General features: G+C 35.3%; 1 protein-coding gene across 2 annotated transcripts; it reads left to right on the top strand.

The window, feature by feature from the left end:
- Positions 1-2338: 2338 nt before the first annotated feature.
- On the top strand, positions 2339-14302 carry LOC131641104 (histone acetyltransferase HAC1-like). 2 transcript variants are annotated; one of them, XM_058911432.1, is made up of 17 exons: positions 2339-2546; positions 2899-3138; positions 3620-3734; positions 3921-4218; positions 4305-4784; positions 4930-6737; positions 7867-8163; positions 8241-8519; positions 9723-9851; positions 9940-10140; positions 10266-10408; positions 10525-10837; positions 11032-11171; positions 11498-11576; positions 11831-12220; positions 13395-13612; positions 13696-14302. In XM_058911432.1, exons 2-17 carry the CDS (start codon positions 2954-2956, stop codon positions 13805-13807), a joined length of 5187 nt encoding a protein of 1728 aa, XP_058767415.1. In that variant the 5' UTR covers positions 2339-2546; positions 2899-2953; the 3' UTR covers positions 13808-14302. The 2 variants fall into 2 exon arrangements, with proteins under 2 accessions (XP_058767415.1, XP_058767414.1); XM_058911431.1 differs by having other exon boundaries at positions 2892-3138.
- Positions 14303-18138: the final 3836 nt, after the last annotated feature.

The raw sequence follows: 18138 nt of genomic DNA, 5'->3' as shown, positions 1-18138 counted from the left end.
TAACCCATAATCCTTGAAACGAATCATCACTCAATAGCTTGTATTTGAAATAGCCCAAAATTTGAAATAATGAATCATGAGATGAAAAGTTTGAACTCAAAATAACCCATGTACATGAATTCTCTTATTCTTAAATGATGGACAGAGCGTGACACTCTAAAATGATGACAACTTTGGACGAACTTTGAATAGCACGCATGAATTCTAGCTTGAATTAAATTCTTGATGAACAAAAAATGTCTTGACTGAAATTTGAGCAATAGAATCAATTAGATCATCAGATCAAATTCACCCTCGAATCATTAGGACCCTAATTCAACCTCAGTCCTTAATTCAAACCAAACTTGTACGATAAGCCACCAATAAAGTGAAAGTATTAGGGAGCCTTGAGCACAATGTTCTCTTTAAGCCCATAACCTTGTACCATGACTCATTATCTTGCAATTCATCCCACAAGCTTCTTGACTTAATGATCTCGAAACAACGAAAACTCTTTTAATTTTCTCTTGATTTTCGAACGACGAAATAAACGCCATTCATAACTTACAGCACAGATAAAGAAGGGAAATTTTGGGATGCAACAATAATCAATGATGATTGAATAATGAACTTAGGTCAAAGTTAATGAAGACTCATAGAAGGATTGATAAAATCAAAGCCTCCTAGCAACAAGTTTTATAGGTATTGAATCAATTGTCAAATAATCAACCATACTTGTAGTTTCAAACATAGGTTTGAGCCACAAATGATCATTTATTGATATGGGATAAATTTAGCGCTATGTTAAGCAATCGCCAAGTAACTTATATAGAAGTCATGCTACTACGAGGTCGGTCAATAATAATTTATGTGTTTAATAACAAATTAGAGAAATTATATATAAAATCATTCTCCTAAAATTTGCAACACATGCAAAATAATAATAAAAAAAGAATGAGATTGAGATGAAGAGTGAGAGGAATGTATCAAAAACAAAACCACAAGACCATATGAATTTCTCTTGATCATTATGGGATTTCATCTTAATGATCCATGAGAGGAATGGTATGACCGAAGCCTATACACAATGAATTTACCAAGACTTACACCCACAAATCAAAACAAAAGAAATGAAGAGAAGGAAAATAAGATCACAAACTCTCATCAAATGGATCATCAAGTATCAAATAAAAAAAAGAAATTTAAAACAATTTTAAAGGTTTTTTTAAAGAGAATAAGAAGCAAAAATCAAATCAAACATCTAAACATCAAATAAATTCAAACCAAAGATCACCATAAGTCAATGACTATCATAGGATCATTTTCAAAATGTTAATATGCTCAAAAAAAATTTAAACCAATTAAAACACAAAGAAAATGAGGAAAAAATATTAAAAATATCAAATGATAAAATAAAAATATGGAAAAATAGTGATAAAATCAGAAATAATTCAAAGTATTTTTGGTATTTTTTTCTTCATAATTTTGGATTAAAAATAAAGGAGTTATGAATATTTAAAAGATAAAGAAATAAAATGAAATTAAAATAAAATCAGAAAATAGAGAAAAAAACAAGAAGCGTTGTATGCACTTCATTAATTGACGTGGCATGATCTAAAGGATCAGAGATTCACATCCATGGCGTTCCTTAGTCAAACATACGCATCATGAATTAAAATGTCAAACCAATAGAATTAAAACAATTGGCTCAATGTCATTGGTTGAAGAGGAATTCAAGAGGAATTCTGCAGAAAACGAAGGTCCTTGATAGAGTAACCAAATTAAATGCTAGTGGTATCCTTGGATTCGTCTCTCATGGACGATCTCAACCACATTATCGCGAAAAATTTATTCAAAGTGTAGCTTACTCGTTTTTGAAAAAACTAGAAGAAGTTTTGAAAAGGGAAGTTTTAAAATTATCGATACGTCGATTTTAATCTATAAATATTAATTTTTATCCTCTTGCAATGTTGATTTTCTAATTTTCTGTATTTGGATTATTCCGTAGGTATGCATACGAAAATTTTTCATATATACATTTGCGGAACGTTTCCACACAAATATAAAAAAAATATTTCCAAAAGTACATCTACCGGAAAAAAAAACATTATTGGAAGCACATCTTTTAATTTAACATGGGCAAAGAGGGGCGTAACAGTTTTAAATTAAGTTGAGATAAAAAGTTAAAATTGAATGAAAAATAAAGTTTAGATCGAAAAACTCCCGTAACCGAAACCATCCTAGTAGTGCCTACGGTTTGGTTTAATTTTTGTTACTCTTTTTAATTTTAATAATAATGAATACATGATGTCGATGATATGATTTTTATTACAAAAAATACGATTTATCGGTTGTTTTTAATTTAGTTATTATAGTTCGTTCGTGGCAAAATTTGGCACGTGCCTTTGGTTGGAGATGTTGTCACCGACCTTTCTCTCTTTCTCCACGGCAAAAGCATCGTGAATCCTCGTCGTCGCGGTCGTCGATATTTTGTAGCTTCTTTTCCAATTTCGTACATCAATTTTACACTCCCATTTCCTTCCGCAACCGATTCTTCACCGTTTTAGGTTCGTCGTTACCCATCAATCTATTAGGGTTTCCTTGCCCCTTTACTTGTAATTGTTGATTTGGTTTAATATCTAGGGTTTCTTATACTGCTCAAGCTTGATTCAATTTCTATTATCTATATCCACTCTTTCAATTATCCACAACAACTATAGAGAATCCGTTTAGCGTCAAGCTTATTTTGCTCATACACTTTAACAATCATTGCTTGCATTCAATATCTTTTGCCTCTTGTTTTCAAATTTCTATATTCGATTAATAGGTTTCTTCATTTTACTTTTGTTACTGCCTTTAAATTGACATTTAAATGGATTTTGACATTGATTTTGATATTGAATTGCCAATAGTCATCAGGTGTTTGGTTTGTACTAGCTCCTTGGAACATTTTTAAGTTATGTGAAGAATAAAGATGAAACTACAGGCACATATTCCAGGACAGGTACCCAATCAAACAGGCTCTCAGTTGCCTGGACTCACCCAACTAAATGGCAATGCCCTCCCATCGCAGATGCAATCTTTAGGCGGTGTATCACGATCATCAAATAACATGGACCCTGAATTTCTTAGAGCACGAGCATTTATTCAAGAGAAGATGTAAGTTATTTGCTTGTTAGTTTGACTATATTAATTTCTAAGGGGAATTTTATCAATAGGTGTAATACTTGGAGATTGATATTTTCTTCAAACTAGCTATTGACATGCTAATGTAATCTAAATTTTGGAAGCCCTCCTATGTTGTTATAATTTGGTTCAAAAAGAAATAAATAGTTGGATTTATATTGAAAAAAGGGAAAGAATTTTTTAGGCACTTGGTCATTGTGAACATATAGTTGTATAGTTATTGCCTAACTTTGAACTAGCGAGGTCATTCTATCGAAGTTATTGATTAGGACCACTGCAGTATATATGCCATTAAGTCAATTGGATTACTCTCTGTCTCCGAGTGCTCCACCTGGTTCATTTTTTTGAATGGGATATACTATAATGCGTGCACATGATATATTATGGTATTCTTTTTCATTCTTGTTAATTTTACATTACAGCAAATAACATATATTTACATTTTACCTTCCAGCTGTGATGTGTTATTGCATCGGCATCCTCAGGCAGTTAATGATATGCAGAAAAGGAAGATTAAGGATCTTGCAAAACGCCTGGAGGAGGCCATGTTAAAAGCTGCTTCCTCTAAGGTTTTTTCTTGATCTCATGTTAATTATCTTATCACTATCGGGAGGGATTTAAATCTTCCTTAATTTGAATTTTTTAAATACCCAGATTTATAATTATCGAAGTAATAACAAGGTGCCTTCAAACTTTTTCCTCCTTAATTTCAAAGATTATTATTGTTTTAACAATGTTTTGTACTTGTATTTTAGGAGGACTACATGAACTTGGAAACACTAGAGAGTCGTTTATCTAATTTCCTTCGACGAGCAAATATGAATAATCAAGCCCAACAATATCCTCAGCTTATTAGCTCCTCTCCAATTGGTACGATGATACCAACCCCTGGTTTGTCGCACGGTCCAAATTCAAGCATGGGGGTTGCATCATCTATAGATGCCTCAATGATATCTTCCAGCGGGGGTAATAGCATGGTATCAACATCTTTCAATAGTGTTAATATGTTACCACCTGGTGGCATGCTCGGCAGTTCCATAAACAGATCTGATGGTAATAAAATCTATAGTGCTTTACCAACCTTTTTCACTTTTGTTTCTTTTTTTTTCTTTCTTTCATTCTGGGCGTATTTATTGTAGGTTTGTCAAATGGATATCAGCAGTCTTCTACCAACTTTTCTGTTGGCTCGGGAGGGAACACGTCATCAATGGGTGTGCCGAGAATTTCAAGCCAAATGATTCCTACGCCAGGATTTACAGTCAACAGCAATCACTCACATATGAATGTAGATTCATCTTCTAATGGTAACATCTTTTCTAGTGCAGAGTCTACTATGGTATCACAGTCACAGCTGCTGCAGCAGAAACAGCATGTTGGTGACCAAAGTCATGTATTGTCGAACCTTGGCAGTCAAATGAGTAGTGGAATGAGATCTGGTTTGCTACAAAAACAATTTACAAACTCAAATGGTGCTATTAATAGTGGGCTGGGCTTGATTGGTAACAATGTCCAACTTGCTAATGAACCAGGCACTTCTGATGGCTATGCCTCAACTTATGCTAATTCCCCTAAACACATGCATCAGCACTTTGACCAGAATCAGAAACCGGTAGTGCAGGGTAATCTTTCTTACCCGTGTTTAGTTGTATCACCTTTTTTAGTTAATATTATTTTTCTGGTATTTCTATCTGTCTGGGTGTATGTGTATATTTTTTATCCTTAGAAATTGACATCTGTCATAATGGGTGACAATTTTATTATCAGGTGATGGATATGGATTGAATAATGTTGACCATTTTGCTTCTGGGAACTTTTATGGATCTGTGGCATCTTCTGGGTCTATGATGAACAATCAGAACACAAATTCAGTAAAATTGCCATCTATACCTAAGACTAACTCATTGATCAGCAGTCACTCAAATTTGCATGGTATGCAGCAGGCTGCTCATATGAAATCTCAAGCAGTCAATCAATTGGAAAAGTTTCAGTCTTCATCGACTTCAAGAGATGCCTTTCTGCATTCTCAACAACAGTATCAGCAAAGGCCCCAGCAATTTCAACAGCTAGAACAGTATTCACAATCACAGCAACAGTTTCAGTTGAAACTACATGGTCAGCAGCCTCAGCATTTGGTCAATGATGATGGTTTCAATCAGTCTCAGTTGTCTTCCAATCTAGAAAACCAAGTGAAGATAGAGCCTGGAATTGAACACCATAAAGAAGTGCTCAATTCTCATGTTCCTGAACAGTTCCACATATCTGAGATGCAGAATCAGTTCCAGCAAAACTCATCTGAAGATTGTTCTAGGAGTGCACAATACCTTTCCTTTCCATCTGGTCAGCACGATTTATCGTCATTAGCCCCTCAAAATTCACAACAAATGTTGCATTCACACCAATTAGTTACAGAATCTCAAAATAAGTTCAGCAGTCTTACAGTTGGTGCACAATCTAATACTAAATCAGTAGTTCTAAACCAATGGCCTGACTCACTAGATGGTAACCACATGCCTAACAATATTTCACACGACCAGCATCTCCATGTGGATTTTCATCAAAGAATATCAGGAAAGGATGAAGCTCATTGCAATAACTTACCATCAGACGTATCAATGAGCCAAGCTGTTGCTCCTAGAGGTGCAGCTGATCCACCAGACCAGGGAAGTGATGTCAAAATGGTGCAAGCGCACAAAAATCAACAAAGGTGGCTCTTATTTCTATTTCATGCTCGACGATGTTCTGCTCCTGAAGGACGATGCAAAGAACGCTGTTGTTCTAATGCACAGAAGTTATGCAAACACATAGAAGGATGCACTCTAGGTCGTCATTGTCCATATCCTCGTTGTCATCATACTATGGTATTGCTTCGTCATTTCATGCACTGCAAGGATCCGTGTTGCCCTGTTTGTGTTTTTGTAAGAAATTACCGGCGTGCATTTCAACTTAAGGCTCAGATTCAGCCAGAATCTCAATCAAGTTTGCCAAGTGTGGTAAATGGATCATGTAAATCTTACAATATTACAGCTATGTCATCCAGATTGATCCCAAATCCTACATTAGTTGTGGAAACTTCAGAAGGCTTGCACCCATCACTAAAGCGCATAAAGATTGAGCATTGCACCCAGTCTGTTAATCTTGAAAATGATAATTCTGTTTCATCCTCTATTTCTGCAAATTGTGAATCTCTTGTTTCCAGGGATGCTCAGTCCCAAATCTATCCCAATGTAGAGAAGTCTATCTCAGTTAAGTCTGAGCTTACAGAAGTAAAAGCAGAAGTTCAGTCTCATGCTAAGTTTAGTGATATGAAGATGGATTCCAATAATGCAGATAATAAAATTCCAAGTGGTGAGCCTGTCAAGAACGATGATCCTGGTAATTTAGCTAGGCCAGAAAATATGAAAAATGAGAAAGAAATTGGGCAAGATAGGCAAGAAAATGTGATGCAGCACAGTGAAAATGCAGCTGGAACGAAGTCTGGTAAGCCAAAAATTAAGGGGGTCTCTTTAACCGAACTATTTACTCCAGAGCAAGTCCGGGAACATATTACCGGTCTCCGGCAATGGGTTGGCCAAGTAAGTATTTGTATCTTCCTATGTTATCATTTTCATAAAAAAAAGTTAATTTAATGCCATTAGTTTAATAATACTAACCATTTCAATTGTAAGTTAAAATCTACTGAAACTTCTTCTCGATTTAATAGTCTGTGGACTTCAAAAAGCACATGTTGCTTGTGTGAAATTCATTAATAACCTCCTTGTTTGGTTATACATCCTTTATTTTATATTCGTAGACAGGGATGTCACAAGCTGAAAGAAACTATTTAGTTTCAGCCTTTCGACAGAGTCTTAACAAACTAAATAAACTTTAAAATTTAGATTAAATGAAAGAACAAAATAGACCCTATGCGGATTATGTTTATTTTGGTGTCAACAAATTGACAACTCTTTTATATGAATGAGTACAAAGAAAAGTTTACCGAACTCCACTTTTTTAAAGTCTACCTCTAGGATTCTCTGAATAGAAGTATGTGCTGAGGGACGTGCTGAGATTGATAACAACTAGTTTAGTTACATATTTTCCTTTAAAGAGGCAGGCACTTCACTCTAGCCAAAGGCTGGCACCTAAGAACAGCATACAGATCACACTGCCCCAAGAATATACCCTCCTTTCTACAGAAAAAGCGTGTGAATCTAGTTTAGAGAAAAATCATCAATTCTTTGGGGCATTCTCGAAATTCATCAGTCAAGTCCACCCAAATAAATAGCTGGGTGCTATGAATATTATGCTAATGAATAACTTGGGTTTGTAGTTACTTTTAAGGCTCCAACTGATACTTTGATATACCCTAGGCTGTCTCTGTCTCTTTAATAGCCAGTTTCATGATCTACGGAACATGGTGTTAGTTACATATAATATCTCTATTATGCATTTCATCATTTGAATTATTTCTGTCTCATCAGTTTGGCTATGTTTTGATTGATGAAAGGAGATATAGTTGAATCGAACCTAATGGAATGCACTCCATGCTATTTAACATGCTAGGTTATGTTATCTTAAAACGAAGGTTTATTAACATGTTGAAGTTTGGTGTAACAAATTCTACTATTTTAATTGCTCATTTTCTATATCATATGCACACATTTTTTCTAACTGTCTTCTGTACTAACCTGTTACTATTATGCTTTCATTTCTCTGTGACAGAGCAAATCAAAGGCAGAGAAGAATCAAGCAATGGAGCATTCTATGAGTGAGAATTCCTGTCAATTATGTGCTGTTGAGAAGCTTACATTTGAACCACCTCCTATTTATTGCACTACGTGTGGGGTTCGTATCAAACGGAACAATATGTACTATACCATGGGTACTGGTGATACTCGGCATTATTTTTGTATCCCATGCTATAATGATGCTCGTACAGAACACATTGTTGTTGATGGGACTCCCATTGCTAAGTCAAGATTGGAAAAGAAAAAGAATGATGAGGAAACTGAGGAATGGGTGCGTGCCATATGTGCCATTTTGTTGCTTGATTAGTTGTTTATTTGTTTTATTAACCATCAATGTTTTGTCTGCAGTGGGTTCAATGTGATAAATGCGAAGCTTGGCAACATCAAATATGTGCTTTGTTTAATGGAAGAAGAAATGATGGTGGACAAGCTGAATACACTTGCCCAAACTGCTACATTGAAGAGGTAGAGCGGGGTGAGCGCAAGCCATTACCCCAAAGTGCTGTTCTTGGAGCAAAAGATTTACCTAGAACTATTCTTAGTGATCATATAGAACAACGGTTGTTTAAGCGGCTAAAGCACGAAAGAACAGAGAGAGCAAGGTTTCATGGGAAAAGCTACGATGAGGTGATTAATATACTGGTTATGAGAATTACATTCAGTTCTATTTTTATTTCATAATTACTTTTCTTTTTTATTTTAGTTCCTCACCTTATTATCTTGTATTTTATATTAGTTAGATTGTTAAGTATCCAATATCCCTGTAAGTTGGACGGTTAGTTAATTGGTTGGTTATAACCAGTAGAAGGGGAATTTGAGGGAGATTAGTCTTTTGAAAGAAAATCTGGTGGGGGAGTTCTAGGCCTCTCAAATATCTGGGTGCAATGAAGATTTTCTATAAAGCTCCAATACTCCTAAGTTTAGATATATCGTGTGTCATACACATGTTGAACACTGAAACTTGTACATGTGTCGGGAACCTCAAACAGATGTCCTAAAAAACTTTTTTTTACACTGACTCACCTCCAACACTCAAACACAAAATCAAGTGAGAATAAAAACATCTAAATATAATAAAAGCCATAAACAAAAAACCAGGCTTTGAAAACTACTTATTAAAATGATTAAGGCCAATTTCCTGTCCTAAGTGTGGGTGGGTCACCCACATTAGTCTAGGCAAATAACATGGATCTCAATATAATATATTAAGCCACACCCAAGGCTAGACATCAGCTTCATATGCCGGTGGAATAACAAACACCTGGGCTCATTAACTTATCTACTAGGAGGCATAGCATATGTATATGTCGTTTTAAAAAGAATTAAGGTATGTGTACGTTGATAAAGAACACAAATTATTAATATAATATAATACGAGACAGCTAAATTGTTCAATTCACAACAATTTACCAAGATCACTGTTATTCCACTATTAATTGTCCATGTTCTTGATGTCAAATCTTGGGCGTAAGGGGTGTGTTGAGATCCATGATCATTTTATGTTTTAAATGTCTAGTCTTGATCATGCAGTGTACTGAGATTTCCAAATCGACCCAGATATATGCATTCCACATCTTACAAGCGTGTTCTGTAAGAGACGAAACTTTGGGTCCAAGAGGAAATCATAGAACACTCTTTTCTAGTGCATCTTGGTTTCTAATGGATTGCTAATTTTGTTTTCATTTGGATGTTACAAGGTGCCTACATCTTACAAGCGTGTTTTGTAAGAGGCAAAACTTTGGATCCAAGAGGAAATCATAGAACACTCTTTGCTAGTGCATCTTGGTTTCTAACGGATTGCTAATTTTGTTTTCATTTGGGTGTTACTAGGTGCCTGGAGCTGATTCCCTAGTCGTAAGAGTTGTGTCTTCCGTTGACAAGAAGTTAGAAGTGAAACAGCGCTTTTTGGAGATTTTTCAGGAAGAAAATTACCCTACAGAATTTCCATACAAATCCAAGGTAATCAAAAGGTTGTTTTAAACTACATGGTTGTTATTAAAACCTTACCTATAATCAGTGATAATGATGTCTTAGCTTTCACTTCCAGGTAGTTTTGCTGTTTCAAAAGATTGAAGGTGTGGAAGTATGCCTATTTGGCATGTATGTTCAAGAATTTGGAGCTGAATGTCAATTCCCCAATCAGCGCCGGGTGTATCTTTCATATCTGGACTCTGTCAAGTATTTCAGGCCCGAGGTTAAATCAGTAACTGGAGAGGCTCTTCGAACATTTGTTTACCATGAAATTCTGGTAATGTCTTACATAATGTCTTACTTTGAAACCCCTTCTTGGAGATATTACAGTTCTGGCTTGTAATGAATACTGTAAACTATTTTCTATATAAACAATTTTTCATTTCATTTTATTTCTTGCAGATTGGGTACCTTGAATATTGTAAGCTGCGTGGTTTTACCAGCTGCTATATATGGGCCTGTCCTCCATTAAAGGGTGAAGATTATATTTTATATTGCCATCCAGAAATTCAGAAAACACCAAAATCTGACAAGCTTCGTGAATGGTGAGCACAAGAGATTTGATATTAGCAAAAAGAAACAAAAACTTGTCCTATAATTCTAATTGTATAATGTGGTATGTTTATTCATCTCTAGTGCATCTGTGAACATGTTTCATTAGGTATCTTGCCATGTTAAGAAAAGCTTCAAAGGAGAATGTTGTGGCCGATATCACCAACTTATATGATCATTTCTTCACATCTACTGGTGAATGTAGAGCTAAGGTTACAGCTGCCAGATTGCCATATTTTGATGGTGACTACTGGCCTGGGGCTGCAGAGGATTTGATTTATCAGCTACGCCAAGAAGAAGATGGAAGAAGGCAAAATAAAAAGGGAACAACCAAAAAGACTATCACAAAAAGGGCCTTAAAAGCATCTGGCCAGTCGGATCTTTCAGGAAATGCTTCAAAAGATCTGCTCCTCATGCATAAAGTAATTCATCATTTTAATAATTAATTTGCCACAATATAAATATCTTTTAGCAATTTGATTGTTACATTGTGTGATCATGTTTCCTAACATTATTATCTTCTCCTTTTACTTCACCGGTTTAACTTTTTTCGTTAGGTTTTTTTTTTTTTGTGATAATTTTATTTATACGAAGTTCTTGATCTTTCTTTCTCCAGCTTGGTGAAACCATTTCCCCAATGAAGGAAGATTTTATTATGGTTCACTTGCAGCATGCATGTAGCCACTGCTGTATTCTAATGGTGTGCGGCAACCGTTGGGTTTGTAGTCAGTGCAAGAACTTTCAGATTTGTGATAAGTAAGTCTCTTTAATCTTATCTCCATGTTTTGGCATACGACATGTCAATTACTATTTGTTAAACTAAATGGATATAACAGTAGAAAATTATGGCATCTCTAACTAATTAGAAAAGAGTAGTTCCAATTCCAACTACTATTTATCTGCTGTGGATATTTCTACAATAACATTTCTTCATCATCTCAAAATCATACAAGTCTTATCGTCATTTGTTTTTATCCCTTGTGTGATCTTTCAATTTTTCTTTTATTTAGTGCCAACTAAATAACTTTCAAACTCAACAAATCGATTTTGGCAGTAATACATTTTGTCTTGCATCTCTTTAGGTGTTATGAAGCAGAACTACAGCGTGAAGAGAGAGAAAGGCATCCTGTTAATCAGAGGGATAAACATACTCTTTATCCGGTAAGTAGGTTTAGTTTTGACGTAAAAAGTGTCTGGTTATAAAGTAGTTCATTACTTTTATACTTGTGTTAGATTCTATTAGCACTTGACTGTACTTGACTGTTAATCTTTTAATGTCTGCCTAATTCCTGGTTCCTACTCTCAAGAGATAAGGTCTTCGACAAGTTATTGAATTCTAAATTTGAATTTATTTAGAGTTAATCATTTTACTAATGAGTGAATTGTTAATTGTTTTAATGAGCTTTATCTTGCAGGTTGAAATTACTGATATACCAGATGATACAAAGGATAAAGATGATATTCTTGAAAGTGAGTTCTTTGACACTAGACAGGCATTTTTGAGTCTTTGCCAGGGAAATCATTACCAATATGATACTTTAAGGCGGGCCAAGCATTCCTCAATGATGGTCCTATATCATCTTCATAATCCAACTGCTCCTGCATTTGTGGCCACTTGTAATGTATGCTATCTTGACATAGAAACTGGTCAAGGTTGGCGTTGTGAAGTTTGCCCAGAGTACGATGTATGCAATTCTTGTTATCAAAAGGGAGATATTGATCATCCTCATCCGTTGACAAATCACCCGTCAATGGTGGAACGTGATGCTCAGAACAAAGAAGCAAGGCAGTTTCGAGTATTGCAGGTACTGTACAGGATATTAATGCTCCCATGGATTGTGTTATAGCAATGAACATACTTAATCTCACTTGTTTAAATTATTCTTATATTTTTGTGCCATAAATATACAACAAGGGCTTTTAGGGTATTTGCTAATTGCTTAACTCAACTCTCCTTAATCTAAGCTTGTGATAGAAAATTACCATACAAGGCTGCAGAATTATAAGACATGTGATTGTTTGGTGGTGTTAAATAGAAAACGCATGCAAGCTTAGTTTTATAAAGGTAAAAATTTTACGGTAGACAAGTGATTGCATCTATGAAAGAAAGGGAATCCAGGTTAAACTAAGGAGATGCAGGAAGAGGTAGAGAAAAGTGGCCTCAGAAATGAATCAAGGGATGTGGGTTTATGAAAGGAGGAAGGGTCGAAATAAAAAGGCAGGGGACAGATGGAAACCAAGGCATTGGAAGCATTGGGGGAAGAGAGAATTATAATGAAATTTCAACATTTCATGATGACAGTCGAGAGAGGGGTTTGGGAATCAAGAAAGTGAGGGAGGATGCGATAAGAGAGGGGTATTTGAGAGGGAGGGAGGTAAGTTGTTTGAAAGAGTTTGCAAATGTTGCATATGATTTATGCCAATAAGTTTTCAACTTATTTTCATAAGCTTCTGAGTTGGTTGTAAAATCAAATTATACCGAGCTCATGCATTATTTTCTCTTATTTCTACTTTGCTTGTGGAAATCGCTTATGCATAGACTCTCGAATGCTTAGTGGTCATTGAATAACCTTTGATTAAGCAGGTTACCAGAATGTCCATTTACTAAAACTAGAGGAACATGTTAAAACTACTTGATTTGAATTTAGAGTTCTAGTGAAATTTTATGGCACAAAAACTTGGATTTCATGATGTTTATCGATGACTAGCATAAAATGGATTATCAATGACACGATAATTCCAATTTGTTGAACATTTTAAATTAAAAAGAATCTAAGACAAAAATTGTGTAAGCCATATTATTAAATGGCACATAACCTGTTGCCTTTGAAGCATAGTCACTTTCTTTCAGTGTGATGTTTCTAAATTTATGTTGGTATCATGTTTTTGTATTTTTGTGATGCTATTGTTTGCTTTATCATCATACATGCTGTGAAATTTCTGTATATATTCTGATGTAATCGGATTGTGTAATTACAGCTAAGGAAAATGCTCGATCTTCTAGTGCATGCATCGCAATGTCGTTCTGCACATTGCCAATATCCTAATTGTCGCAAAGTGAAGGGACTCTTCCGCCATGGTATGCACTGCAAAACACGTGCTTCCGGAGGCTGCGTTCTTTGCAAGAAAATGTGGTATTTGCTTCAGCTTCATGCTCGTGCATGCAAAGAATCCGAATGCCACGTGCCACGATGCAGGTTTGTGGACCATTATACTGAAGTTAGTCTTTCGATTTATTATTGAATTTTCAGGTGTTAACTTTTGCTTTGGATTAAATCAGAGATTTAAAAGAACATCTAAGGAGGCTGCAGCAGCAGTCTGATTCACGGCGAAGAGCTGCTGTAATGGAAATGATGAGGCAGAGAGCTGCAGAAGTTGCTAACAATGTTTGATGAGCAATTTGTACATATAAATACAGGGGCGCTTCAAAGAAATGTTCTACACAGTTTCACCTATGCTTGGACAGCAGTGGTTGTTTTTGTGAATGCATAGGATATACATAGCCTACTAGCCTTGCAGGTTTGCTTGTCTATCTCCACATGATTGATGGCTCGGATTAGGTTCAACCATTTACTGCAGCTGCCCTCTTCTGCATGGGACTAACCAGGTCCAGCGGGGGGGATTAGGTGGCGTTTCCTTATGTGTTGGCCGATTCAGTGATTCTTTAATTTTGTCAAGTTATTTGTATTATTATGTCAAACGCCATTCATTCTTGGGTGGCAGGTGTACTATAGTCCTAATTAGTTTCACATTTCTTTACAAATGTTTGTGGGAGGGAGGTTGCTTTTTATTCTTAGTTTTACCCTTTTCAAGATTCACTGCATTTTGTAGAATCATTTTATTTAAAGAAGAAAGTAAATAATTAGATTCATACCGTATTGCACTCACTTTGATATTTTATTTTATATTCTAAAAGTTTTTTTTTTTTTTTACAAATACTAACAGAGATAAATTGATGGGCTATGAGCAGTCAATTTTAGTAACTTAATGAAAAGCCGTTTTGGTTTTCTCAGAACTGTTATTGTAAAAAACTTTTTATGTAAAGGATAACAAAAATCATTTTAGCAATAAATACTAGTTTAAATATTGATTTAACAAAAATGAGACTAATATCTCTTAATGAAGACATCAAAGTTCGGATTTATTTCGGAGATAGGAATCTAGATGTTTTTTTTAAGTAAACTTGTGTCTTTCTCTTTTTTTTTTTTTATATATATTTTTATTTCACTACATTGTACTTATTAGAAGCTCTTCTGGATTGTATTGGTAAGTTGTTTATTTTGTTTCTTTTTTTATTTATTTTTCATTCAACGAATTATCGTATTCTATCGGCAAGTTGTTTATTTTGTTTCTTTTTTATTTATTTCTCATGCAATGCATTACCTGAACATATTATATATGTATGATATTTTAGACTTAAATGCAATAGAAATATTTATTGCGCTTGTTCTGAACTACCTTGCATTGAATTTTTGAGCATAAGAGTTTAGGATTTGCATGCTATGTTCTTTGGTTTTGGTTCACATGCAGTCTGGATTGTACAATTCTGACCTTTAGTTCGTAAATTGAAATTCATCATTTTCTGCTATCTAATTTTTGGTTTGACTTGTTTTTGTTTTCATGTTATGACATCTTTCTCTTGTGCTTGTTTGATTGTTGAAAAATGACTGATAGTTAGGAAAAATTGAGTAATGCTAGAGTATCCCATCTTGCTTTCGTTTGTATGAAAAAAGCTAAATCCTCGCGAACTGTTGTTGGAGAGGATTCTTTTGATGGTGAGAGTTGTCTTCACTGGTTCATGTGTCTTGACATCGTCTGCTTGGATTCACTTCACTGATTCACGTGTCTCTGACACTGTCTTCTCGGATTCACGTGTCCGTTGTTGCCCTAAAGCCCTTCCTGCCATTTAAGTCACTATTGCCGAGATGCCCAAAGGGTTTTTCAGGAGGTCTTTCATACCTTTCATTGCTTCCTATATATCCAAACCATGCAGCTAGATACATGAGACAAAGAGACGATATAAGACTTTCAATTATCCTTTTAAACATTTGTGTTATAATATTTTAACAGTATAACGATATATTTATTTTTTAGAATACTGTGATACGTTAAAGTTTATCAGCCACAATATTAAGATTGTAAAGTTGGCGGAGCCTAATGAGTCATGGTTTTAGGATGTCATGCAGTTATCTGGGTTATAGGATTTATTCAAGATTGTGTATGGTTATATTAACATGGCTTATTGCCTGCTTTTGTGGAGGGATGCCACACAAATACGTTGTTATTTCATCTTCAAAAAGGTGAGATGTCCATCACATTAGATGATGTTTTATGTCTCTTTCATCTTCGAATCTAGGAAAATTGGTAAAATACTTCGGAACCAACAAACTTGAGGCACTAAACAAGATGGTGATTTATTTGGGATCTGACCCGATAAAAGCTCAGTAGAAGTTAGATGACTTTAGAGGAATTCATGCTATATTTTTATTCTTGGCGGATTCGTATGAGCACCACCTGATTGCAACAGTGGATGTGCTGATGGTGATGATGCATATGTTGCATACCACAAAGCGTTTGCATTAATGTCATGCCTCTTAGTTTTGGTCGACACGTCCGTTTTTTTTGTTTGGTGTACCTCTACTCCAAACTATTTGAGGATAGTCTATGGACAATTTTACATTTGACTGGAAACAATTGTCTATTCCAGGATGTACTCAGCTTCAGTAGTGGAAAGAGATACATAATTTTGCTTCTTGCTGAACCATAAGATCATATTGTTTCTTAGAAAAAAATACTCCAGATGTACTTTTCCAATCATTAGCACTCCTAACCCAATTAGCATCACAGTAACCCACTAGCATAGAGTTTGAGTTACGTGAGTACAATATCCCATAGTCACATATACAATTCACATACTTCATAATCCTTTTGACTTGATTGATATGACTTATTTTGGATTCTGATTGATATCTAGCACATACTCCAACAACAAACGTAATATCTGGTCTATTGGGTATAAGATGAATAAGGCTACCAATCATGCTTCTATACAGACTTTGATCCACACTAATCCCCTTTTCATCTTTCGATAACTTCAAATGTGTAGGAGCATGAGTTCTTTTGTGATTGGCATTCTCCAACTCAATTTTTTTCACAATATTCTTTGCATACTTGCTTTGGCAAAGAAATATAGAGTCTTCCATTTGCTTGACTTGTAACCCAAAAAAGTAGGTTAATTCACCCACTAAACACATCTCAAACTCAGATTGCATTTGTTTGGCAAAATGTTGGACCATCTCATCCGACATTCCACCAAAGACAATGTCATCCACATAGATCTTAGCTATCATAAGTTTTCCATATTGCTCTTTGACAAAAAGAGTCTTGTCAATTCCACCCTTTCTATATCCATGATTGACGAGAAACTTAATCAACCTCTCATACCAAGCTCGAGGAGCTTATTTCAGGCCATACAATGTCTTCTTTAGTTTGAACACATGACTAAAAAGGTGGGATCACCGAACCCTTTTGACTGTTCAACATACACTTCTTCGTCCAGGTAGCCATTTAGGAAAGCACTCTTAACATCCATTTGGAGCATCTTGAACTTTAAAAGACATGCCACTCAAAGTAGTAACCTAATAGATTCTAGTCGAGTCACAGGAGCAAATGTTTCATCAAAGTCCACTCCTTCAATTTGAGTGTATCCTTGCACAACAAGTCTGACTTTATTTTTGGTAACAACCCCTTGTTCACCTGACTTGTTCTTATACACCCATTTCATCCCAATAACATTTGTCCCTTCAGGTCTTGGTACTAAGTCCCAAACCTCATTTCTCTTGAATTGCTCAAGTTCTTCTTGCATAACATTAATCCATAACTCATCAGTCAGAGCTTCCTTCACATTCTTTGGTTCAAATTTTGAAACAAAGCAATAGTTTGACACAACTTCTCTTGATCTGGTGGTTATCCCTTTATTCATATCCTCTATGACAAGCTCCTTAGGGTGATCTTTCCGAATCCTGATAGAAGATTCTTTATCAGTTGTCTCAAATTCTCCAGGTTCAACATTTGCACTTGAGTCAGCAACATCAACATCACAATTATCGGAAAAGATGTTTCAACATCATCTGTGGCATCAGCTTCTTTTGTTGACTCATCAACCACCACATTTATGGACTCTATCATCACCTTATTTCTTGTGTTGAATACTCTATATGCTCTGCTGTTAAAAGAGTATCCCAAAAAGATTCCCTCATCATATTTAGGATACATTTTCCTCCTCTGCTCACGATCTTCCAGGATGTAGCATTTACTTCCAAAGACATGAAAATATTTCACAGTTGACTTTTTTCCTTTCCACAATTCAAAGAGAGTAACAGGAGTTCCACATTTGATAGTCACTCTGTTATGAATGTAACATGCATTGTCCATGGCTTTAACCTAAAAATAACATGGAAGTTTCTTAGCATGAATCATGACCCTTGCACATTTTTGGATAGTCATATTCTTTCATTCAACCACCCCATTTTGTTGAGGAGTGATAGGTGATGAGAAATCATGACTAATCCCTTCAGAAGAGAAGAATTATTCAAATTTTCTGTTCACAAATTCCTTTCCATGGTCACTCCTAATTCTGACAACATGACACCATTTCTTTGTTTGGATTCTTTGACACAGTTCTTTGAATATTTCAAACACATCAGACTTCTCTATGATAAAA

The sequence above is a fragment of the Vicia villosa genome, unplaced genomic scaffold, assembly GCF_029867415.1.
Source record: "Vicia villosa cultivar HV-30 ecotype Madison, WI unplaced genomic scaffold, Vvil1.0 ctg.003515F_1_1, whole genome shotgun sequence".
NCBI classification, from domain to species: domain Eukaryota; kingdom Viridiplantae; phylum Streptophyta; class Magnoliopsida; order Fabales; family Fabaceae; genus Vicia; species Vicia villosa.
The sequence above is the reverse complement of the archived record's forward strand: the minus strand, read 5'-3'. Positions and strand labels throughout refer to the sequence as shown.

Excerpts from the sequence above, each read along its gene's own strand:
- LOC131641104 (XM_058911432.1), top strand. The coding sequence starts at position 2,954 with ATGAAACTACAGGCACATATTCCAGGACAGGTACCCAATCAAACAGGC. Across the intron at positions 8,164-8,240 it reads ATGAGGAAACTGAGGAATGG|TGGGTTCAATGTGATAAATG; the intron begins GTGCGTGCCATA and ends TTTTGTCTGCAG. Across the intron at positions 8,520-9,722 it reads ATGGGAAAAGCTACGATGAG|GTGCCTGGAGCTGATTCCCT; the intron begins GTGATTAATATA and ends GGGTGTTACTAG.